General features: G+C 39.7%; 1 protein-coding gene and 1 pseudogene across 1 annotated transcript; both read right to left on the bottom strand.

Annotated features, from left to right (window-relative positions):
* Positions 1-211: 211 nt before the first annotated feature.
* LOC104833491 (acyl-coenzyme A synthetase ACSM4, mitochondrial-like) lies at positions 212-9,005 on the bottom strand. Its single transcript, XM_010570167.1, has 13 exons — positions 8,808-9,005; positions 7,727-7,937; positions 7,100-7,307; positions 6,578-6,721; positions 5,693-5,849; positions 4,994-5,073; positions 4,085-4,208; positions 3,485-3,565; positions 3,259-3,360; positions 2,756-2,883; positions 1,975-2,074; positions 1,129-1,248; positions 212-298 (listed from the first exon to the last, which is right to left on the bottom strand). The coding sequence occupies exons 1-13, from the start codon at positions 9,003-9,005 to the stop codon at positions 212-214; spliced, it is 1,740 nt and encodes a 579-aa protein (XP_010568469.1).
* Positions 9,006-11,133: 2,128 nt separating this feature from the next.
* Positions 11,134-23,641, bottom strand: LOC104833693 (annotated as a pseudogene).
* Between the last annotated feature and the right edge of the window lie 1,566 nt (positions 23,642-25,207).

Below are 25,207 nucleotides of genomic sequence, written 5' to 3'. Positions count from 1 at the left end.
GTTCTCTTTCCCAGCAGTGCTTCAGGAACTGAAACCATGGTACTGACATTAGAAGTTTTGCAAGCAGGCACAAACATCACATCTTGGTCTTATCTATAGTTTTTGATGCTCAGGCATTTAACAAAAATAGGTCAGAAGGAGGGCAGTTCTATCAGAGAAATTTATGTAGTTTTAACAGAATGAAAGAAGTTCTGTTAAATTCCAAACAATGCTACATCCGTCCCCACTCTTTGTTTCTTAATTCATTCCTCTTGATCTTCCCAGTGACTGTCTTTGGCAGCTCTTGGACAAATTCCACCTAAATAAAAAGACAGAAAACAATGTAGCATGTTCTCCAGAGTTGATTTACCAAGACTGGCTCTCAGCATATGTTGAAAACTAAGAGGACTCCCATCAGTAAGAACTGCTCGCCTAAAGAATCAAGTCCAAGCCAAATCAAGGCAGCACATTATGCCACTTGTGAAACAATTTCTTTGGCTGCCTAGATGGCCAAACATCTGCGTAGCTGCCTCCCAGCTAACCAAACTGAGAACTGTAACATGAGTACTATAACAGAAGGATGAATACCTAAATGGTATCAGAGGTCAGAGATGAATGACAAAAGAAGGAAAAAAGGGATGTTATTAGCACAAAGTCTTTAATGGTCCTTAGTCTGCACAGCTGAACTAAGGCACTGCTAGTAGCTCTTTTCCTGTAGTGCTGGGATTACTGAGACACACCAAGTGTATCCTCCTGAGCTTTCCTCCTATTTATTAACTGTGAGGACCAGTAGATAAAAACTTATTCAGATTCAGTCAGGTACTACCCTAAAGTCACCGGAGGGTGCTTGGTTGAAGATTAAATACAAAATGGAGAATTATGGTTGTGAGCCTGACTTAGAACATGCAGATCTAACTAGGATATCATATGAAGCCTAGAAATTTTTGAGAGGTTTAAACAAACACTTTACTCAAATGTATGAAAAACAATGTAAACTAATGTTATTTAGGAAAGATTTTCTGGAGCCAGTGCCCTAGCTGAATGTTTACCACTGTCTCCTTCAGGTGAACCATGGAAATCCAAATAGTAATTCTCCTGAGATTTATGGAAGGGTGCCCTAGTTTAAAGTTTATCCTCAGAAACATTTACCTTTCTAGGGTATTTATACGGAGCGGTAGTTTTCTTGACATGCTCCTGCAAGTCACAGGTTAAGCTCTCCAGGTCACAGGCTGAAAAGGTCGGGGACAGGACTACAAATGCTTTCACAACCTGTAAGGTAAGGTTGACAAAAGTGAACTGACACCATCCATTTTTAAGAGCTGATATACAGGTTACCAGTGAGCAGTGCTGCTCAGAGTCATGACATGCAAAAGGGAGGAACAGAGACACCAGCACAATGTAAGAAATGGTTGTGCCCAGGTTCTGCACATGTATGTGCAGAAGGGAAAGCTGAAAGCAGTTTTCCTGCCGTCATTACAAAGCATGAACATTTGCTCTATCGTCTCAGTGGGGGTCAAGAAGAAGGAGTAATAAGAGGTGTCTCTGCAGAGTTCTCCCTGAAGCTGAGGGACATCTTGTTTATCTCTAAAGTTCACACTGAGGACAGCAGGCCTGTACCATCCCAGCACAGGACTATGATTTCTCCATAGGTGTAGCCCAAGTCTAATGCTAGGGTAGTTATAGTATAACTTTGGCTACACCAAGACAGCCAGAAAAGACAATTTCAGCATATAGACAAGTGCTTAACAACAAGGGGAAGGTAAACATCACTGTAATGTTCTTCACAGAGAAGACCTTCTTGGGATGAAAAGAAACAAAGAAGAGCAAAGGCACATAAAAGGGAAGGGATTTTGCCTGTCACCCCAAGTAGGATTATCCATGATGACATGACTGCCTTAGAGCTGTATGTCATTCAGTAAAGTAGGAACTGCTTCATACAGTTATATGTTTAAACAAACATATTGCTTCCCCCCCTGCCCCGTTCAGCATAATTACCTCTCCTCTGAGGGCATCTGGGCTGCTGACAACAGCTGTTTCTGCTACTGCTGGGTGCTCTATCAGGGCACTCTCTACTTCAAATGGCCCAATGCGATATCTAGGTAAGAAAAGAAAAATGTAGGATTTGGTTTTATAAGCTGGAAAACCAGTACCAAATGTTTTATAATTGTCATATTGAAGAAAAAAACCAAACCAAACCAACAACCAACTATAGAAACTTCAGGCAGAATAGGAAAGTTGGCTGTGTGAGAAGGTAGGAGCATTTCATGGTGGTCATATGGTAGAGGACTGCTGGGGCTGTGGATACCTCTCCATCTCTCCCTTTTCCTTGTGGCTCCTAAGCTGGAGCTCCATCCCACCCCGATATCTGGGGTCTGCAGTTCCAGCTGATGCTACCTTATGGTATCACGTCATACAGTATCAAATTGTTTAATTTCAACATGTTAAAAATAAAATGTTTCAATGCTCTTTGAGTCCAATAGAGATGTCCTTCAATTTTAGTCAAAAACCAAACTAGATTAAAATCCCTCCTCTGCCAATGGAAGTCTTCACTCTTTGTTGAAACAGACGAGATGTTGCGGGGGAAACGGATACAGAGATGCCACTGACATCACCAAGGTGATACTGCAGGTCTATGAAAAGCTAATAATAAAAACAAGTATTCCTAAGTCAAGAGGTCAATACATTCATCACAGGACTATTATGTCAGAAGCTCACTAGGAACACAACATGTAAGATTATACGATGGCAGATTTAGAAAGGAAGCATGCAAACTGACCCTGAAGAAATGATGATGTCATCGTCTCTTCCAATAAACTGAAAATACCCATCTTCATCCATAGTCGCTTTGTCTCCAGTGACATAAAAGTCCCCACGTTCACTTTCTGCTGTTTTCTTAGGGTTATCCTCAAAGTGGTTTACAAACCGGAGTTTAGATTTTGAGCATGCATTAGCTATACATTATGTTACAATGCACATAATGTTAAATGCACTGGAACTTAATTTTTCAGGCAAGGATGTTCAAGAATTGTACTGACATTGCTATAAAATACAATAAAATAGGTTTAAAAAACAGAAACATTTTGATTCTTTAAAAAAACTTTAACTCAATGTTGAGCAAATTCTTCTCTTCCCTTTTCTAACATCCTCGAATCCAAACAAACAAATTACTCTGGTCATAAATAATAAACTGGTGAAAAATATTCAGCTTTTTGAACCACTATGCAGTTGGAGAGATTTTGGGGAGATTGGTGGTGGTGAGGAAGAAAATAAAGTCCTTACTACATATTCAGAGAAGAAACCAAGTGGTCTTATCGGTTTGCTTCTGACAGCAATTTCCCCCTGTTGTCCTGGAGGCAGAATGTTAGCATTTTTGTCTATGATCTAGAATGAAAAGAACATGTATGTTAGTCCAATGGGAGAAAAAAAAAACAACCAACAAACAACCAAACCCCAAACCAACCAAACAAAAAACCCCATGAAAGAATCTAAAGAGCAGCTAACAAACCTGAACATCATAAAAGGGAGCTGCCTTCCCCATTGATCCAGGTTTAATCTTCATTCCTTTAAAAACAGAGCAGATCACTCCCTGTAAAAATCAAAATCAAAACAAAGTTTTGCAGTAGAAAATTGCTACATTCACATTCAATTCATTAAATGTATTTTCTAGAATAATTCCAAATTAAAGAATTAAGATTCATAGGATCCTGTATGTCAGTGCTGTATGGTACAGATCAGCAAATTCAAGAAACTCCCTGAAAGAATCCTGTTCCATTATATGTGAAGAATTCATGCTCTCTGCTAACCAGTCTTCTTCCTTAGATTCAAACTCTGCCCTCTTGTCTGTCACTGTTACTTGGAATTTGCTTAAGGACATTTATGGAAATATTAGAGCACATCTTCTCCCAACAATACACGTTTCTGGCAGGTTCTGTGAGGAGAGCCATGAAAGGGTGTTCTTTCAGAAGTTATCGGGGGTGGGGAGATTACTGAAACATTCATGGAAAGGAAGGAAGAAACAGGCTGTGTTCTTTCAAAACAACCTTAAAACATTGTAAAGCAAAAAGGAATGACAAAGATTTAATAGAATATTGACCCACAGACATACCGTTTCAGTCTGGCCATATATGTCATGGATGTCCAGCCCAGTCTTGCTTTTCCACTGCGCCATGACTTCTGGGTTGAGTGGCTCCCCTCCACTTATGCAGTGCTTCAGGTTCATGAATTTGTAGCTTCACAGGGAGTTAAAAAACAAGAGGCAGTACTTAAATCTATTGGGCCAGACAAGGAGCATGCAACTATAAACAAATAATACTGGAGAGCTGTTTACTGGGAGTTAGTCCCATGGAGTGGGGAAATCAGAGAATTCCTGATTCTTTGGCTCCTGATACAGCAAGGATATCAGTCTGTGCTCAACACTATATATATGTGTAGTAGTAGTCAGAGTTAAACACACATGAAAAATAAAGTAAAATTTTTGCTGAAGTCAGCTGGGATTTAAGGACATGCCTATAACTAACTACAGAGCGATTTGTTGAGCCAGGGCCCTGATCGCTGACCCTCTGCAACAGCCCAAGTAAGAAAGTGCAAGACGGGAGGAAGGAACAGTGGCAGGCAGTGAGAACTGGAGCAGGGGATGATGTACAACTGCCACAAGTCACTCTCCTCACAGTTACGTTGACACTGACTTTCTAGGACGACAGTCCTTCCCAAAGCACAGACAATTAATGTGGTAACTGAAAATTATGATAAAGAATTTAACAGGCACTCAGTTTCATACCCTCAGGGATTTGCTCACACATTCAATACTTAAAGTCTCAAATTTCTGAAGGAAAACATCAAGTTTCTCTATGTTTGATCACAAAACTCGGCAAAACTCACAAATGTTGTATGATGGTCTTTTCAGGAAGGTTATTTTAAACTAAATTACTACCCTATTCTGGTCAACCAGCTAGATCTGGGAGATCATTAAAGTTCAGTGAGGGTAAATTAAACATTAGTAAAATATTGGACGTACTTGGAGAGATCATTTTGCACCAGCATGCGGAACAATGTTGGAGCACCAACCAGTGTGTCAATGGGGAATCTGCAGAGAGTCTAGTGAGTTAAACAACAAGATGGACATATGAAGTCAAAAACCTGCTTTGTGGATGGACAGTGAACAGGTGATACAGGGGGCAAATGTAGCTCTCCTTTCTATGGAAAAGCACCATATGTTCTCTGTTGGGTAAGAAACCCTCCTGCAGAGATTCACAGTATATTTGATCGGACAAAATCCCATGCTAACATGTCTACATGACACCCGGACTGCATAGCTTGGAGCATGGCCAGAATAAGCCTGCCTCTGTCTACATTATAGGGAGATTTTCACTTTCATCTGTGCCAGTGTGGGCAGAGAAACTCTTCAGTTTCAGTCTGCATTACTGATGCAGCTGATATTACTTCCACAGCCACTAGAACAAAAGACAAGCAATTAGTGCTGCTTTTGGATGATTTTCATTCACGTGGTCTCCAGCTATGAGCAAAATGTATGAATGAACCACAGGTTTGGCCACTTCTGGTACATTAAAAATGCAAATAGGGCCTTTACACAACAGATACAGCATCTCGAACACAACTATGGACACAACCCTCATGAAATCTATGGCTGCTGTTAAGAAATATTTTTTTTGCGCCCTTTCTGCAGATTAACACATCTCCATGAGTTTTTCCTTACATTTAGGATGGTTGCTGATTCAATCTGTGGTAGCCTATGTATAAAGATGCATGATCCAAAAACCCAGGGATCAAAAACAGATGCCAGTGAAGCCATTATCCATCCTGTGTCTGATGTGTTCCATATCACGTCTGAGGGAGTCAAATCCAACCAGTACCTGATAGAGCAGAAAAAAAAAATGAACAAAAAGATAACGAAAAATTTTTGCTTAAACCCCCCCCCCCCCCAAAAAAAAAAAACAAAAAAAACCAACAAGCCCAAGATTTCTGACAAAATATATGGGCCCTGGACACTCTGAGTAAGTTTATTTTATGAGCTAGCTCTAGGATAAAAGGCCACCTAATAATATATTTGCATAAATATATATACACACATGCATGTATATCATACATATATGATGTCAGTCATAACATAGCATAAAAACAGGAGTCTGAATTTCAATAAAGTGACTTTGTGCTAGGTAGGAAGATAGGGCTGAAGCAGCAGTATTCATGGATACTGTGTTGGACACCAGATATTTCAGTTCTAAGGCTGCTGAGGGACTAGGGTGCAACCAACATAAACTCTGCTACTGCTCATCTATACATGTCACAAAGCTTTTTGCAGCCCAAACAGCATGGTATCTCTTGGTTCTTTGTGCTAAAGTATTCCCAGCTGATGGCTGCCCTTTGAACCACTCTAAAGCAGGGGTAAGAGATACTCACTGAAAAATGGAAACACTGGGGGCAATCCTATGCCCCTAGAAATCTGCTGGAATTTCTAGTCCAATTTCAAAGGGAGGAGGACTGGGGCTGTAAATTGGTATTTCTTATTCAGTAATTTTTCAACAGTTCTACTACGCAGCTTCAATTATCCCATGTTCGACCAGGCTCAAACCTTTCATACCTTTCACTTAAAAGGGGTCTGAAACCAAGACTACCCTGGGAATGTTCAGTCATCTTTGGAGAACCTGTGGTTCCACTGGTAAAGAAGATAGTCATTGAGTCTCGAATCCTTGTTTTGACGCAGGAATGGTCAGCAGATTGGTTTCTTTAAAACAGAGAATGCAATCGTGACTTCAATGGTTACTTTACACAGGCTTCAGAATGCAATGAAGTATTGCATGTTGCAGAACTCCTACCCCAATAAGCTTCACAGAAGCTTTTCACCAAATTAGACTAAAATAATGTGGAGTTACACTTCCTCAGATAGACTTCCCCTTCAGAAGAACAGGATAGAAAATTCCCAGAACAAGACCACTGTTAGTAAACAACTCTGACGTGGATCAGCAATCAAGCAGTCATGATTAACACCTTAACGTTGGCATTTGACAAGTGTTTGTAGTCAATGAATAGTTGTAAATGAGCACTTGTGGAGAACAGGTCTGCTTTCTGCATCATGACTGCAGTGTCACTAACTCATACTCACTTGTACAGGTCAGTGAAGTTCAGCCATCCCTCCCGACTGCCTTTGGACACGATTAGCTTGCTTTTCAGAAACTGACACTCAGATGCCACTGAGTCCACAGCAGGAGCCAGTGTGTCATCGGTAATGATGCATGCAGCCTTTGATGCCTGGAGTCGATATAATATGTCTTTGGCTGATAATTGGGATATTCCCGGAATTAAGACAATTCCTGGAAGAACAATAAAGTTAGTTTGGGATGGCATTTTTTACATCTGCTTCTTTTCTAAGAACATAAACTATTAACTATTCCCAAAACTGACCTCCAAGATGAATTTGCCCTGGCATTCCCAAGCCAAACAGTTATAGTGGAGTAATGCAGCTGCTTGTGCTTTCCTGTAAGTAATGAAATGTGGACCTGTCTGGTGAGTTCCATGGCTCTTCCTTGCCTTCTGTCATCTCCATGCCTGCTGCACAGGCCACCTGTCCTACAGCACCTAGTGCAAAACCTTCAGGACTCCCTGCGCAAATGGTAGCTAGGCCACTCACTAGATTATTACATTATTTTTCCTTTATAAACCATATAAATTCTTGATCCTCTCAACTGACTTGCATTAATCAGTTTTACCAGTCTCAGATATGCTCACTGACCTGCTCGCATGCAAGCCACGTTCACCAGCCACCATTCTGGGATTCGTGGCAGGATCACAACAATTCTGTCCCCCTTCTGCAGTCCGCATACTTTAGTCAGCGCATTGGCCACTTTCCGAGACAGGAACCCCAGCTCCTCAAAGCTCCACTTCACTTCTTCTCCTTTTCCATTTATCCACCAAAAGGCAGGGTTTGATGGTCTTTTTCCAGCCTACAAAACACAGGGATTCAAAACTAAAATATTTTCTTCTGAAAGACCATGAAACTATGATGCACAAATATCTGCAAATTATGGAAGATCTGAGTATTTCACAGTTGGCATATAAGCTATTATTTTTCCCTTGTCCTTAATGGATTAAGACTTGCTATGGATCAAGCTCAGATATTCCCAATAAATTCTCCTTTTCTGAACATGTAATGTTTATCATCCCAATTGTGTTCAGACTCAAGTCCTAGTCTGGATCCTGTTTCAGTTTAAGCCTTATGCTGAGCATTAATGCTCTTACAAAATAACAGATAATGTGAAATACTTCACATAATACTCCTGATATTCTGGATGGAGTTGTGGAATACTATTAAACAGAAGCAGCACAGGCAGAGGACAAAATAAAACAACAGGGCAACATGGTATCCCAGGACTCTTTCTAGTCTGATTGCTCAGGAAGAGGGGAGTTAAGTGGTCTCTAACTACAGGGCATCTGGACAAATACAGAATCCACTTTGGAGCAAGGCAATTAAACATTTGTGGGAGAATTTTCCCTAGCATGCAATGTTATTGTTACGTTACCTGTATTTTTATGATGTGAATATCTAACATTACAGTATGCAGAAGGAATAAGCACAGCCATTCCGAGGTGAAATCAAAGTCAAAAGGGACTTACCATTGCTTTTTCTACCTACATAGGGAGAACCAAGGGTCAGAGACACTTTTAAAATAAAGCAAAAAAGAATGAGACTTTGTATAATTTTCTAATGCAAATTGGTTTTGGCAACTGATTTTTTTGATAAAGAAAAAACCCAATTTATTTCAAATTAAATTTAAAATTAAAGTATCTCATCTGCACAACAAAAGATCATCTACCTTTTCAATCTCAGACCATTTGTCCAGTACATCACTTGCAAAGTTAAAGTACTTTGGTATTTCCTGTTCGCCCCGCCTGACGGACTCGTACTGTGAATATACATCAGAGGCAAGCAGCCTGGGGGGTCCGTGGAAAGTCCTATTAGGAGGCTTCAGAGTCCACAAGGATTTTAGAGTCTGTAATTTAAACAACTTCATGGCAGAAGATGATGTACGTAGATGCTGTAGATTACATAAGAAAATCAGCAGAATTGTTGCTATGTTGTTGCAACAACAAAAAAAAAAAAGAAAAAAAAGAAAAAGAAAATAATCTTGAGATTATCCAAAGACAATTCAGTTATGAATTGATGAGTTATTAATTTAAGTCACTTAGGCTAGCTACAGCCAAACTGATGTTTTTAACAGCTCAATTAAATGTGAAGTTCCCCACCCTGCTTTCTTATATTTTTTTACCACCAGCTTTTTAAAGACTTAATGTACCATACTGATCTGACATCTTGTCTGTAGTTCAGCTCATCCTTACAGATTCTCCATGTGTTCTTTGGGGCTGCTAACTGCCCACAACTCTCCTTAGTCAAAAACAACATCAGATGTTATTGTTTGCATAACAAGAAGGTTACTGGTTCTCACACCAAAGCATTCAGTAGCTGATTCTCTAGTCCTTTTCCTTCACGTCAAGCTGAAGGATGTTTCCAGACTACTTCCATCATGATTCTCACTGCTTTAGCTTGAACAGTTGCTGACCAATATATCCATTCATCACATATATCCCAAGAACCTTCACTTCAGTAATCCCAATAGGTCCCCAAATTTGATTTAGACACTTCTACATTTGCTCACTGTAAATGCCTTCTTCCATCTCTGCTCACCGTAATGATCCTAAGAGCTCTCAAGTCCAATTACTTTCTTCCTTTCCATTGCTACTCTTCTTTTTTTCTTTCTCTCTTTTTATATTACTATTATTATTATTTTCAGCAGTCTAGAAGATTGCTTCAGAAATGTGCTCAACTCTAAGAATTTTAATGCTATTTAGAAGCTTCTTGTAAGCGCATGTGAAGATTATCAAACATGGAAGAAACAACTGGCTCGTGTCTGGAAGAGCCCACAGTCAGAGCAGGAGCCAGTGAAGTCCCGTCAGAATGATGATTCTAAAACCTGGGTCCATTTATTGATTTTCCCTTTTCTACCACTATACACAAGTTACTGAATTCAATACAAGGTTAGACGAGTGACTGTTGAAATACAGGTTAATTTTCTTTTCTGTTCTTACAAAGGATGAAGCTATCCACAAACTAGGAACAAAATTATAGGTAAACTCTTGATTAAAATCTTTTCCATGTGGAATTTCTGTGGCCTGAGTGAAGCTGCAAAGTTTTGCCCTTTGTCCCAGGTTTTTAAGTTCATTTTGTATTCATTTACCTCTTGTTCTGCCTCTTCAACCGTAACCACTTATCCTTAAATCTCTGACACACAGAACTCAGTTTTGGTCAAATTTTATTCCCCAAGAAAAAGTAACTTATTTAACAGTGGAATTATTTCCTTATTCCTTAGCAGATGCTTTTACAGTAATATTTAATCTGCCTACCAGGTGAATGAACTCAAATACCTAGAACTCGCACAACTTAATCTTTTCAGTGATACCTGACAGCATAAAAAATCTGGATGCAGATTTTCCCCCCAGAACAGACACTTTGTCAAAACCAACAGTAATTCATGGTGTTCTCCATGCTACGTGGAGACTGTGGTAGAGAAATACTGACCAGCTGTAAATAATCCTACAGGGTATCATTTGCTCCTGAGAAAGAACCATAGGACATGAATATAGAATTATTATTATGTCCCTCAGTGCCACCCACTTCAGAATCAGGACTATAGAGCAGAAACTTACTTAGATGGTAATTGCATTTTAAATCAAAACTCTATTAACAGGACTTGGTGGAAAAAATTAATCAAAAAATGGTTTTACGGGTGAAAAATGGTATTTTAAATAATCCCTAAACACGTCCATAGAAAATGGACGTTAATAAAGGGGTTTTATGTCATATTCTGGGATATACATTAATTTTTATTGTTTTTTCTTACTTAAGGAAACAACTGCCAGTAAAAATATCAAGTTTTTCATTAAATGTAACCTTTCTTTGAGGTTGTGACCTCCACTGTTAATGCTAAAAACCAATGGATCCTCTTTCATTCCTTTAACAGAAAAGCCTAATGGTTTTGATTATTCTTTTTAATAACATAGTAAGATATTTCTCATTTCTTAGTCTGCTCTAATTCTATGATTTAGCTATAATCTACAGATTTTGGAGCATTGCAATGACAAAATCTACACAATAGCCTGTAAAGAAAAGAGGAGAGAAAGAACATTCAGGAACAGTGTTCAAGATTGGAAATGGTATTCAAGACTGGCAAGATGAAAAACATTTTAAATCCAGGACTCCCTAGTGGTCTACAAAAATGTCTGCAAAATTTTGCTGTGAAAGCCTTCAACAGTTCTTAGCACTTTTTCACCTGGAAACTTAGAGGTAAAAATGGAGTAAGAAAATTGAGGAAAAGACCCAGTAATAGCAAAGTCCTCTGAACTGCTGCAAGAATCAGAAATTATTTTTCCTGATTTAGTACTATCTGCTTCTTCTCTATGATCAACAACACTAGGAATTCAGACAATGTTTTCCTGACCTGTTTGCTGTGGACAGTATAGATTGAGAGCTGGCTGGGGTAGATCCTCTTCATTCGGTTCATTTGGCTTTCAGGACATGTGTTTCCCAAACGAGGCACTGTAAAGATTAGCCCTTATCTAGAGATGTGAAACCTGGATGCTCTGTCAAAAAGGATTTGGAATTAAACCCTTTCTACTTTATCATTTGCTTCTTTTGCAGTAATGAGAACAGAACATAGCACAAAACAGACCAGGCAGCACAATTCTTTCTGTGGAGTAACCTTTTTCTTGTAATCATTTACACTGTTGTTAATTGCACATAATTTGCACCTTAACCTAAAGCACTTTGTATCTTCTCTTTTCCCCCAACTTTAACTATTTAAGGAGATCACAAATTCATCAAGATGAAGAGAAGTAGTTAAAGGATATGCCTTTCTTCTTCCACTCAGAAAGAATTTGGGAATGTTACAGTGATAGTTTTTGAAGAGAGAATATCACTTCACTGCTGATATCCATTACAGGACAAAGGTTATTTTTATTAATTTCTCATTTATTTGTAATTATCAAAATGTTGTGGTTACACTTTTTTTTTTTTTTAAAAGGAAGCTGTTTATACTAATTCCAGTAAAAAAATTAAACCTTTGTAAGCTCCTGTATCTGTCCCTTCTCTCTCCCATTCCTCATTCTTAATTACTTGCACTTTCTCCCTTCTGAAAATTTGCAGGTTGATGGCAAAAGTGTTTCTAATACTACACATCCTCAAGCCATACCAGTGTCATCTCCTTTTTTTTCTGTAGCTTATTTTTCCTTATGTTCTCCTAGTGCTCTGGGTCATGGCCCCATGCCAAGTGTGATGTGCTATGGCTGGGACGGATGATGGAAGTTTTCTCTCCTGTTACCAGATCACGTTTTACTCTTCCCCACTCTTTGTTCCTTAGAACCTTTCTCTGGATGTTCCCAGTAGCCATCTTTGGCAGATCCTGAACAAACTCCACCTGAAAGGCAAAAAATGCTCATTTTTAGCCAAATACATTCTGATTCATCTCTCACGTGCAAGGAAACACACTTTTATTATGGCTGGGGTAAAAAGATGGGAAGCTGCACAGCTTGGGGCTGGCACGGTGAAATTCCTTACCACACATCTTAGTTGACTGAGCAGGCACTACTTGCAGGGACAAGGACCGTAATCCTGAAGAGATGAGTGCTTCTGCTGTCAGGACAAGGAGTTACTAGTGTCTTTCCTGGTTGTAAGGAATAGATACCCTTACAACCCCTCTGGTGCCAGCAGGAATTTCCCCTTTGCTTTGGCTGAGAGTCTGAACAGAGCTCACGGGAGGAATTGGTAAGAGCTGGACACCTTGCCTGCTTGAGTTGCTGTGAAAACCCTAGTATGTCATGAAAGGAAGCCTGGACTCTGGTAAAGATAAGCTACATTACCACTTCCTCCCTTTGGGTCCTTTCTAACACATACAGTGAACCCCAGTCTACAACTGCAACAGACCCTGTAATTTACTTTTCTTTTATTTTATTTTATTTAACTGTGGTTGGAGTGTTTGTCAGAATGCAGCTGAAAAGAAGCCGAGGCAGGACAAAAACTGTTCAATTTTTGATACAATTAGAAAACCTCTTTTTTTGTGGTGTATTTACCTTCCTTGGATACTTGTAAGGTGCAGTCACTATCTTGACATGTTGCTGAAGCTCATGAGTTAATTTTTTTGGATTGTGTGGCACAAAAGCAGAAGCTAAAACAATGAAGGCTTTGACTACGTGTGCCACAAAAGTTAAGGGGCTCCATTATCTTCCAGAGGTGGTAATAAAGGGACACATTTGTTGCCAAAACCCAGTATCAAAATTCAGAATGCAAAGGTTTTTTTCTTTAATTTCCCTTTTCACTGGCTGTTTATTACAGAATGCAATGTTAGGAAGGACATATTCTGCAGCATAGGATTTTTTGCTATTTTTCCACTTTTTTTTCTTCTTAGCTTTATACACCACTAAACTTTCAAAAAGTTGCAGAACAGAAAAAAAGACAGCTGAAAATCTCACTCTGGGGCTCAAACAAATGTTGCAAAGTTGAAAAATATAAAAAGAAAAATTAAACACGCTGGATATCACTGCTACCATAAGCTTAGTGACAAAAAGAGAAATAATCCAAATTCTATTTCTTAAACAAAAAGATGCCACAGTAAGTGTGAAGAGCCAAACCTTTTTTCCACATCAAACCCTGCAAACAGATAAATAATTCTGAAATTCTAAGATCTGTCAAAGTATGGTTTTAAATTTTTTTTAACCCATTTTACTTTCAAAAATCTGCAACATATTTAATTCCAAGGAAGCTTAGTACATACAGGGAACTTGATGCTTAGAATAAAGTGCATTTCTTTCTATATCTTTTTTTTTTTCTTTTTACCCCCCTCAAATTGGATCAGTACTGCTGACAACAGCTGACTGAGACTGCAGGGTGTTCTATTAATGCACTTTCAACTTCGAATAGGCTAATACAACACCTAGGAGAAAATGCAGATATGACAGCTGTAGCAAGCTAGCCATTCAATTGGTCCTTCCAGATTGAATTTTAACAGGCAAATGAACAAATCTAAAAGCAACTGACTTACCCAGAAGAATTATATCGTCAACTCTTCCAACAAACCAGACATATCTTTCTTCAGCAATAATCCCTGTGTCCCCAGTGACATAAAAATTTCCACGCGCAGAGGCAGCAGTTTTCTCTGGATTATCCTGACAACAATCAAACATTTCAAAAAATGTATCCGATTGTTAGTGAAATGTAATGCATTTATGTTGCAGTGGTGCTAAAAATGATCACAACAGTTTTTTAAGTTGTTCTCAAAATGAGTATGTTTAATACTATTTTATGTCTTCAATTAAAAAAACCAGCCACATTAATTAGCAGTTTTGTGGTGGAAATATGCAAGAGGTGGAAAAGAGCATTTGTGTATATATGGATTCATGTTCTAGGGAAAAAAGGCCATGCTCTATCAAATGCTCAACCATCACAGCAAGTTACTAAAATGTATAACTCATTTTCTTCAGAGAAATGATTTATCATTGCAGGGGGCTGCCACAATAACCTCCCATCAATGGAAACTTTTGATGCCTAACCTTCAAGACCTAAACACAAATGAGGTGACCTACAGGAAAAGCTTCATTATCTACATTGATCTATTGGGTCTAGATTACACAGGAAAACCACCTTGGCAACAGAAGATATAACGAAAAATTGAAGCAATAGTACTGAACCAAAAGAAGTTTTTTATCACATAGTGAGCAATTACTTTGTTTGAGCAAGTTGTTGTTTGAGGATGCCACAAATATCCAAATATTATGGGGGTTCACAAGAGGATTAAACACATAGATAGACTCCCCAAAGCTTATTCAACATTATAGTTCAAATGCAGTGGAGAATTTATTTGCCTGATTCTAGTGTTTTCTTACTGAAAACACTGTAGTGTTTCACTGCAGTGAAAGCTGTAGTACTACAGCTCAGCACCACCACAGACAGAACACTAGCTTAGATGAACCTTTGACCTGAACCAAAATGGCTATTCTTCTGACACATTTTTTTTAAGCCTGTTCTGCTTTCAGTGCGTAGAGCATTCCCATTCGAATAGTAATGTTAGATTACGTATGCCACTACGACAAAGTCATATGATCATCTACACTTGAGGGTTTTGTGTTGTAGCTTATCTTTGTGCTGTTGATCTTGTGCACATCATCTGTGTGACAAGCAACTGTACAAAGGGTTTCTCTGACACTAGATACGTGCATGCTAGAATGTGTAACTTTTAAACATTTAAAAGATCAATCTGTGGGTACCTCTGACAGTGGTATGAGGGAATAAAATACTTGTGCTCTTTGGAAAGCCTCCCTGAGCTTCTGACGTATTAGGGTAGCCTTTATGGGCTTCCGTTCATTAATCCTTAACCAAGGTTAGGAGTGGAATGGAAGGGAAAGAAAGGAGTGATGCACTGAATATGAAGCCCATGCCAACTGCCAGGTACACATCTGGAACAAGATACCACCTAGTTCATGTTGCATCTTGAAGTTATACTCTGCCAGTCAGTCTGTTCCTGGAATAGCAGAACTATGTACTGATCAGGCTCGAAGCCCTCAAACAACCTAGTGAGACCTTTTGAAGATCCTGGATGAAATTCTACTCCTTGAATAAGTCAACAGAACTTCTCCCTGGGTCTCCCTTGAGCTTCTCAGCAGACAGACCAACTCAGACTTACCAAGTACTCGGAGAACATAGAGAATGGTCACGTCGGTTGAACTTGCACACCAATGTTGCCACCTTCTCCTGCAGGCAGAATAGCCTCATGGTCATCTATGACCTGCAGAAAGGACGTATCATTATTGCTTTGATTAGCTCAGTGAAATATCTGTTATAGCACAGTGCAGGACAGAGAAGGTACACAAACAACATTCCCTTACTCTCGTACCCACAACTGCAGCTGAGCTCAGGTGTGACATACAAACATACCTGCACATTATAAGAGGGAACAGCCTTTCCCAAAGAGCCAGGTTTGATTTCCATTCCTTTCATATTGGCACATACTGTCACCTGCATAATAGCTTTTCTTTTTCACTTGTGCAACATCTTGTAGACTTTATTTTTGTTTGCATTAGGCATGACACCTCCTCATGACTTTGCCGTAACAAGGGCTGAATCAGGACTAAAGCACTGTGGTTCTCAAGCACATCAGAGAGGGGTTGAGAGGCATTTCAGGTAAGCCCTGTGGAATGAGGCTGCTTGTGCTCAGCCTGAGCCACTGGGTTCTTCTGCAAGCAGCTGAATTTGCAAGACAGCAGATATGAAATTATTACAGATCATATTTCAATAATGGCACACTTAATTTGGGACCATATCAAGGGTAAGAGGAGAGAATGCCTGAAATCCAACTCTTAATAGCTTTGTTAACATTCACTTACAGAGAAGTCTGTGATGTGAACTGATTTAATATTTTTCATTAAAACCTCAGACAGGCCAAATTGATACCCAGAGCAAATTTTGGTTTTTTAGTTTTGCCTTTTAGGTAAAGATGTTGAAAAGATCTACTACAAGTTATTTGATCTGAGGTAATCTCTGGCATGGTTTTTGCAGGGGGCTGAACTCTGTAGTCATAGTATTTCCTATAAACATTAAAATATGCAGCTAGTTGATTTTGGAACTATATACTTATAATTACATATAGCCTCTTTTAAAAATAGGTCATTTAAATGATTCTCACCTTTTGCATTGATTTATCAAGCACATTGTACCTCTGGTATTGTTACCTTTGAAAGGGCATACTGCAAGAATTAATGCAAATGTACTGTTTCAGTCTGGCCATAACCTTCATAGATATCCAGCCCTGTCTGGATTTTCCACTTCACCATCACTTCAGGACTGAGTGGTTCGCCTCCAAATACACAGTGTTTCAGACTCATGAACTTGTAGCTTGAGAGGAACAGCAAATGAAATAATTTTCTTAACTGCTGAAAAGAGCAGTGAATTGTCTTAATTGAACAGCCTCCTTCAACTTTCAAAGTAAGTAGGCCTACAACTTCACCAGCTACTTTGGAAATGACAATAATCATCCTGTTACACAGTCCTGGCCTGGACTCTTAGATTGCTCGTGTTACTACTGAGGATAATGTGGTTTATCTCTGTGTCACTGGAATTAGCTTTTTTTGCTGGAAAAAGAGTGAGCAATGGTGTTTTCTTGGAAGAGCTGACAAGAAAGAAGAAATCTGAACAAGCACATCAGATGTTCGTGGAAAGCTGAGTTATGCGCCGACATCCAAGATCAAATAAGACACTGAAAATTTTCGAGAGCAAGAGGAAGGCTGAATAGGAACACAGAGCCTAAGCTCTCTGCTAAACCAGGGTTGACTTTTGTCAGGATGAAAGACCTATGCGAGAAGAATAAGTACCTTACTGAAGATGTGAAAACTCCTTACAAATCACGCTGACTACTTCTCATAAGCTGAGTACTTTACAGTGTAACAAACTGGTGGGAACAGCTGCCAAATAACTCTCGCTGCATTCTCAAGTATATGGTGTGCAGGTTTTGGCTGAGATAAGAGTTAATTTTCTTCACAATAGCTAGTATGGGGCTATGTTTTGGATTTGTGCTGAAAACAGTGTTGGTAACACAGGGATGCTTTAGTTACTGCTGAGCAGTGCTCACACAGAGCCAAGGCCTTTTCTGCTCCTCACCCCACCCCACCAGCGAGGAGGCTGGGGGGGCACAAGGAGTTGGAGAGGACACAGCCGGGACAGCTGACCCCAACCGACCCAAGGGATATTCCAGACCATAGGACGTCATGCTCAGCATATAGAAGAAGGAAGGGTCGAATGTTTGGAGTGATGGTGTTTGTCTTCCCAAGTAACTGTTACGCGTGATGGAGCCCTGCTTTCCTGGAGATGGCGGAACCCCTGCCTGCCGATGGGAAGTGGTGAATGAATTCCTTGTTTTGCTTTACCTGTTAAGCTGTCTTTATCTCAACCCATGAGTTTTCTTACTTTTACCCTTCCGATTCTCTCCTCCATCCCACCACAGTGGGGGAGCGAGCGTGTGGCTGTGCAGTGCTTAGTTGCCAGCTGGCAACTAAGCATGACATATAGGAGCAACTCCACTGTACTGCAGTAATTTCCTGATCCAGTGCTGCCTGAAAATTAAATTAACTGCTGACTTAAATTTAACTGTGACCCATAAGTTCAGAGGAAGTGACAACTTAAAAAAATCTTACTTGTTTCATCTGTGCTGTCTTTTCAAAGACCCATTCCTGAAGCCTGAATGGCCTAAGGTGTGACTAGTTATTCTCATATTTCAGAATATAGCTTTCTTTTCTGAGAGCAAATTTTGCTAACTAGATTTCCTTTAATTGAAAAAAATTAAGCAACATAAGGAATTAAACAGCCAGAGCTGTCACAGCATTATATCCTAGCCTGCCTTTGCTACCCCTGCAACAGACAGATGTGCAGTACCTGCTGAAATCATGTCGGACCAGCATGCGGTAGGCAGTGGGAGCAGTACAAAAGCCAGTGATGGGATATCTTGAGAGCGTCTAGAAAAATAGAAAGTTATTTTATTGAAAGAAAAATATAATGGTGGGTCTGACCTTGTAAATGTGCAGGTGATTAACACATCTTACGTGCTCAAATGTCTGCAAAATGAAAATGATAAAAATGCAACATACATTCAACACAGAGAACAACTATGGATTAGTGACTATGAATCCTGACTGTAGAGTGGCTGTACCAGTCAGTCCTACCGCTGTAGAAAATATCGTTCTTTCTGTACAACAAAAATCACTCATGTAAATGGATGACCACTGAGAGGAGTAGTTCCAGTTAGATTGTTTTCTGCTTCCCAAGGCGACTGTGTCCCAGGCTCAAGACTAAGTGACAACAACGAACTAGACCAAAGCTTTTCCAATTTTGTTTTTGGGAAAGTCTGGGTCTCCTCTCCACACACAAGGCGAATGTTGAGGAGAATAGGCCAGCTGACTGGTTTTGTGAAATGGCAGAGAGGAGGAATAGGCATTCTGGCAACTCATTGAAAATTCAGGGTAACAGGGCCCTGATTCAGGTCTATGACATACTCTGATTACTGGCTCATGCTCTCCCTGAGCTCAAAGTAGCTGGAATTCCACACCTGAAGTGAGCTTTAGGCTAAATATGGGACGACACAGCAGTGATCCCGAGTTCTTCTTATCCTGCATCTTTCACCACATCCTCCACACTGTAGCCATGTTACATGGCTTAACCAGGAGGGAAAACACTTGTTCCTGTAGCTTACTGGGCACCAAAGGGAGGGATGATTGCTTGGGATGTGGGAAGTACTATCCCTGCTGCTACAGAGCACTGGAGCCCAGCTTGTTTGCTTCAATTATGCAAAATGGAAATAAAACTCACAGTATAAAATGTTATGCTTACCTCTGCAATAACTGCTCATTTAAGCTGTGGCATATCGTGTACAAAGACACATTATCCACAGAACCATGGTGCAACAACACTGCTCCAAGCTGATCTTACCCAGCCAGTATCCCAGGTATTCCACACTGTATATAAAGGAGTCAAGTTCATGCAGTACCTGACGATAAAGCAGAGATCAAAAAAAATGCTTCATAGAGTGTGAGACACAGGCAAAGGTCACAGCATAATTAAAGGAAAGGCCAGGAAGCTTCCATTAGAGGATGCGGTGTCAGAAAGTGGGGCTCTTTAGAAAGTTTGTAAGAGTTGAAGAATCTTAAACATTCTCTTATTTCCCTTCATTCCCTCCTGTTTACCATTTCCAGCATTTGCTTTTCTCCTGAACAGTGCAAAACATCCTTGGCTTGAGTTGCAGAATCTGGATCTAGATCAAAAACCGAGCAGATCATTTGGAGTAGGCTCTCCCCACCTTGTGGATTAGAGACATCAGCTAAATCACATCTCATTTCTCTAGGAAACTAACCAAATTACTTCTATGGACTCTATACCACCAACTTCCAACTCAGAATGCCTCGGGAAATGTATTGTTTGATTTTCATGAAATTTCTCACTCCTTGGGAAGCACAAATAAAAGACGTTCAATGAAAGCAAATTAGTACCAAGCCACAGATTCAAACTGAACTGTAACTTTTAAGGTATAATGCTATGGTTCAAGGTTGCTTTGGTTCTCAAGGAAGGTTTACATAATACTAAAGCACTTGACTTTATCTGGTTTTGCTATAAGGATGCTATCCTTATTGCTACTCTGCAGTCAGCCCTCTGAGTGACAGAACACTGTTTGATGACCTCAACTGCGTCTTCAGGAAGCTTTTAATAACGAGGGTTTCACTGTGAGATGGGAAAGGTAAGGAAGAAGCAAGATCCTGTACTCATGAAATTCCTACATTTACTGGAGTTTTTATGGTGACGTTTTCAATTAAATTGTGATCATGTTGCTTAATCAGGACACTGGGAGCAACTACAAGGTACACCTGCCACTGGTTGTAAATCTGATGCCATAACTGCTGTGGGACTGCATCATCATTTTCGGAGAGCCTGTACTTCCACTAGTAAAATAGATCAGCACTGGGTCTTGACTCCTTGTGTTACATATTTATGGTCAGCAGATGTCACCCTTCAGAAGAAATGGTATATGACAGTTACTACATGTAGTTTTTCACAAAGCAGTATTTTTTAAAGTTTAGGAGATAAACAGTAAAATGGCCCCAAACTATATAATCTCACTAAATAAATAGTTGCATCAGATACCACAGGTAAGAGTTAGAGAGCACGTTTTGCTAGTCACAAGCGTGCTCTGTAGGACATAACTTTCAAGACGTGAGCACCTACAGCATATTCCAGTGACTTTGTGTGCAACTATTTTGCAAGGGCACTCAAGGTGCTTGTTACGGAACAGCAGGTAAATGCAAAACCAACTTCTGCCTCAACACATACTGTCTCCCAGTCTGAAGTCAATGGGGGCCATATTCAGGCTATTATGCCAGGTAAGGAGGTCTTAGACATGTATTATACCATTTATGTTCGAAAGACTGATGAACAATTCAGGTCGTCTGGGCTACCAAGATAGTCAAGGGAATGAAATAACTGATGCAATGTTAGCTGAGCACCGAGAGCTGGCAATGGGTATCTTCTAATTCAATTCAAGAGGCATTAGGCTGGGCTCTAGAAGACAAGCACAAAGTAACTGCAAGATTAGTACTCTGTGTGCTTGTCTTATGATCACAGTAGAAGCTGAGCTTTTAAAAGCTGGCAGGCTGCTGAGTAAGGAAAAGCTGAAAGGCCTGAATAGAGCTCCCAAAAAGTGTGTTGGAGGGATTTATACTTAATGCAGTGATTACATCGAGTTGGCAGAGGGATGCAAAAATTTAACTCATTTGTATTTTGGAAATTAATCCCCAAACTCAGAGATGTCACCTGACTGATCCAGCTCCCTTCACCTCACAGGGATGATGGTAAAACAGCTTGATACTCACACAAAGAGTTCTTTGATGTTCAGCCACCCATCTCTGTTCCCTTTGGCTACAGTTAGTTTGCTCTTCAGAAACTGGCAGTCAGGCACGACAGATTCCACTGCAGGTGCCAGTGTATCATTGGCAATGATGCACTTGGCCTTTGAAGCCTGGAGCTGGTATAAGATGTCTTTGGCTGTTAATTGGGATGTTCCTGGAATAAAGACAATTCCTGGAAAAAAATAACAAGCAATTTAGAAAATTGACCATTTCTCTTTATTATGTTCACAGGCCATGACCCCAGCCATAGTAAACCTGAGCTACTTGCCAAAAACTTTTTCTTTGAGAAAGAGGAGTCAAGTATAAATCATGTTTGAAGGCAGAGCTTGGGTGAATTTGTGGCCTAGGAATGACCTGGAATCATCTGGCTCTGAAAGACCTCCAAACCCTGCAACACTAATGTTGAGTTTTGTGTCATCCATATTAATGGTGTCTAGATCATGAGTAACATCTAGGTTTAAAGTGTTTTTGAGCACTTCCTTCATGATTTGTAACTCAGGGAGGAAGTGTTGAGATTATCATCCCCTTAATTAAGCATATAAATAAGGCCAGCATTTGGATTACATTTACATCTGGAATAAAGCCATTATTCATTTCAATAAGGAATTAATACCTCTGATATGGGATAAATAGATTGAGGTCAGGTAGCTTACATACATTGCTCAGTCAACAAATCCTTCAAGCTTGGATTCATTTTGTAATGTGAACAAACGTAAGTTTGGATACTGAGTACAATGTGACTGAACTCACATTTTCAGAGGCGGGGGGGAGGGAGGTGGATTAAAATCAATTTAGTGCATTGCTATACCTCCTTTTCCCGAGGATTTCAATAGACTTGACCTACAGACTGATTTCAGTCTTCTTGCACCTTCAGAGGTGTCTACCAATTTTACAATTGGGAAACGGAGGCACTGAGATACTGAATGATACCCCCACATCATTGTAATTCACAAAATCTGGATGATAGAATTGGATTCCCTGAGTCTTAACTTGATTTGCAAACTGCAAGAATCACAGAGCTTACAAGTGGGACAAAAATACTTGATCGTGTCCCTGTTGATGATGAATTGTTCCGTCATGGATGTTTAGCAGTCCAAAAATGCAATGGGTCAAATTCTTCCTAAGAATTTGCAAAACTGTAACAGCAGAGCAAAAAAAAAATTGTACTGAATTATTAACCATTCTAGTTATATAACTCAACTACATTAAAACTGTCCACATTGGTAATGTATCTGGTCAAGTCTGGCCTTAGACAGTAACCATGCAACCTTCACTGGATTCAACTAAGGATGCTGTTTAAACTGGACTATGTCTGTTCAGCACCTAGTACAATGTCGCCTTGTTTCCAGTGTGGGTACTGCCAATTCTCCTTCTATGCAAAAGCTGAATTGTACAGGGCACAGCAGCATATTCCTGCTTAGATTTTTTTCAAATTAATTTAGCATATTTTTTGTATCTTCTATGTATTGTCTTTCTGCATCCAAGAGATCAGTAAGGTCACTCACCTGTTCACATACAGGCTACATTCAGCAGCCACCATTTAGGGACACGAAGCAGAACTGCTGTAATTGTCTCCCCTCTGCAAACCACATGCCTCACAGTATATTAGCTGCTTTCCTAGACAGAAATCCCAACTCCTCAAAGCTCCACTTCACCTCCTCTCCCTCACCATTTACCCACCAAAAAGCTGGATTTGCTGGTCATCTTCCATCCTAGAACACAACAGAAGATATTAAAATGAGAAGACAAACCTTAAAAGGTTTAATTTCAATCCAAAATAACTCCAGACTAAGCAAATCATCCCTGGCAACTAGTTTCTTAAAGTGATTCCTATATTTCTGACAAAGAAAATAAAACCGTGCATTCTACTCTGCAGCTAATACCATCCAGTATCCATCAGGAAAACTGATATGTATCATCTGAGATTTGTTCCAATGTCTACGAAGTAAAAGAAAAATACTACCTTCTCCAGTCATGACCACTCATCTAAGACGTCACTTGCAAAGTTGAAATATTCTGGCAGTTCCTTTTTATATTGTTTTACAGAGTCATAATATGAAATAATCTGAGATGTAAGAAGCCTGTTGCATCCATGGAATAATCTGCAAGGCGACCGGAGAATCTGCAAACACTGAGGAAACCATGATTTAATAAATGTTCTCATGATAAATGATGTTTTATCAGACAGTGGGGAAAAAAATCGGATGCACACCTACAGGAATCAGTCATCTGAAATGAAAGAAAATACATTTAAAACCAGCCAGGTATTGGATGCTGTCTGGTTTGTGATGTTGGATAAATTAATGCAAACCAGCTTAAATAAATAGGTTGTTTGCATGCCTCCTCGTTTTTCCCCTTGTTTTATGCGATTCTTAGAGTAAGTGTTCCTCCTTTTCTGGCAAAGAGATTGTGCACTGTTTTTTCATTATAATCTTTGTCCTCTACTTTGTCAGCTGATGAATGAATCTCATATCTCATCTCTAAACTTTCACTTGCCAGTCCTTTTCCACATATCTACCTCTTGATTCCTGTAAATTTTGTATTTTACTTTGCCTGCTTACAGAAATAAAATGTCACTAGTTAGAAAGTGTTTCGAGGACACTTTATCACCTTGATTTAAAATGGTCTCTGTAATTATGCTATGTCTTAAGTATACACTAGATGGCGATTCACACTGAACTTATGCACCAATAAAACTGATGAATCTCTGATTTATTTCCTTGTGAGTTCTATTTTCATTGAGGGCATGGAATAAACACAAAATAAACACTATGCAAGCAAAGGTGAAATGCCAAAGACTTCCATTTGCTTTGTACTTCAGCTGAAGTGTGCAACTTTTCAAAATATACATGTTGGAAAACAAACTTGCAAAGAAAATTCCAGCACTTCCAGTTTCTCCTAGTCTTTCCTACACAACATACAGGTACATGCAAAAGAGACAGAACGGATGATACTGCAGTTATTTAAAGTAAGTATTGCTCTCTAAGTAAACGGTTTTGTCACCCTACCTGTGCTCTGGGAGCCTTAGGCTGTGTTCTGAGCTTACAACACGGCATGCTCAGATCAAACAAGCCTTGTTAGTTTTTCCCTGTACTTCTGAAAGATGCTTTTTAACACCCCTAGGATGTTACTTGAAAGACATCTTTGGAAAAGAGCCTGTTATGAAGAGAAAAAGACCACAAAGTCAAACAGGTGACTCATCTTTCTGCCTTTTTTTTTTTCCCCTTTAGTACCTGATTGCTGTATCTGTATTTACCTGTGATCTTATCTTGCAAGCAGCCTGAATACACAGCTCCCTCTGATTTCATTAGGCACCCTGTAGGAGTGCTAATAGAAAACATCTCAAGGTGCATTACAACACAAAGCCTTTGCAATTGATAGGAAAGGGTTCACTTGACACCCAGCCCCACTCACACCAGGCACAGAAACAACCTAAATTGAAGTAATATGCCACCAAAGATCCTTCACCCCCAAGAAAACGGAGGCTACCACGTCAACCACCATTACAAACACTCCTTCCTTTTAGCAGTACCCCCCTGATACCAGATTTTTCACCCTTTAGTCTAAGAGCATGAAGGAGTGAAGCCGCACTTACGGCTGCTCAAGAGGAAGTTGAATTTCTTCAACTATCAGTTTGGTTCTACTAATCCGGACCCACCTGTCCTCAAGTCAGCTCTGTCCTTGTTTGTGCCAACAAAACAACTACCAGAATACCTGGTCCCCTCTCGAG

Source organism: Haliaeetus leucocephalus, unplaced genomic scaffold (genome assembly GCF_000737465.1).
Source record: "Haliaeetus leucocephalus isolate CR32 unplaced genomic scaffold, Haliaeetus_leucocephalus-4.0 Scaffold295, whole genome shotgun sequence".
NCBI lineage: Eukaryota > Metazoa > Chordata > Aves > Accipitriformes > Accipitridae > Haliaeetus > Haliaeetus leucocephalus.
This window is presented reverse-complemented; position numbering and strand designations above follow the sequence as displayed.

What these genes read in the sequence shown, in the direction of transcription:
- LOC104833491 (XM_010570167.1), bottom strand. Translation starts at nt 9,005, where the DNA reads ATGAAGTTGTTTAAATTACAGACTCTAAAATCCTTGTGGACTCTGAAG. An exon ending in AACTTCACTGACCTGTACAA is followed by an intron (nt 6,722 to 7,099) that starts GTGAGTATGAGT and finishes TCTGTTTTAAAG; the next exon opens with AAACCAATCTGCTGACCATT. An exon ending in AGACCCCTTTTAAGTGAAAG is followed by an intron (nt 5,850 to 6,577) that starts GTATGAAAGGTT and finishes CTGCTCTATCAG; the next exon opens with GTACTGGTTGGATTTGACTC.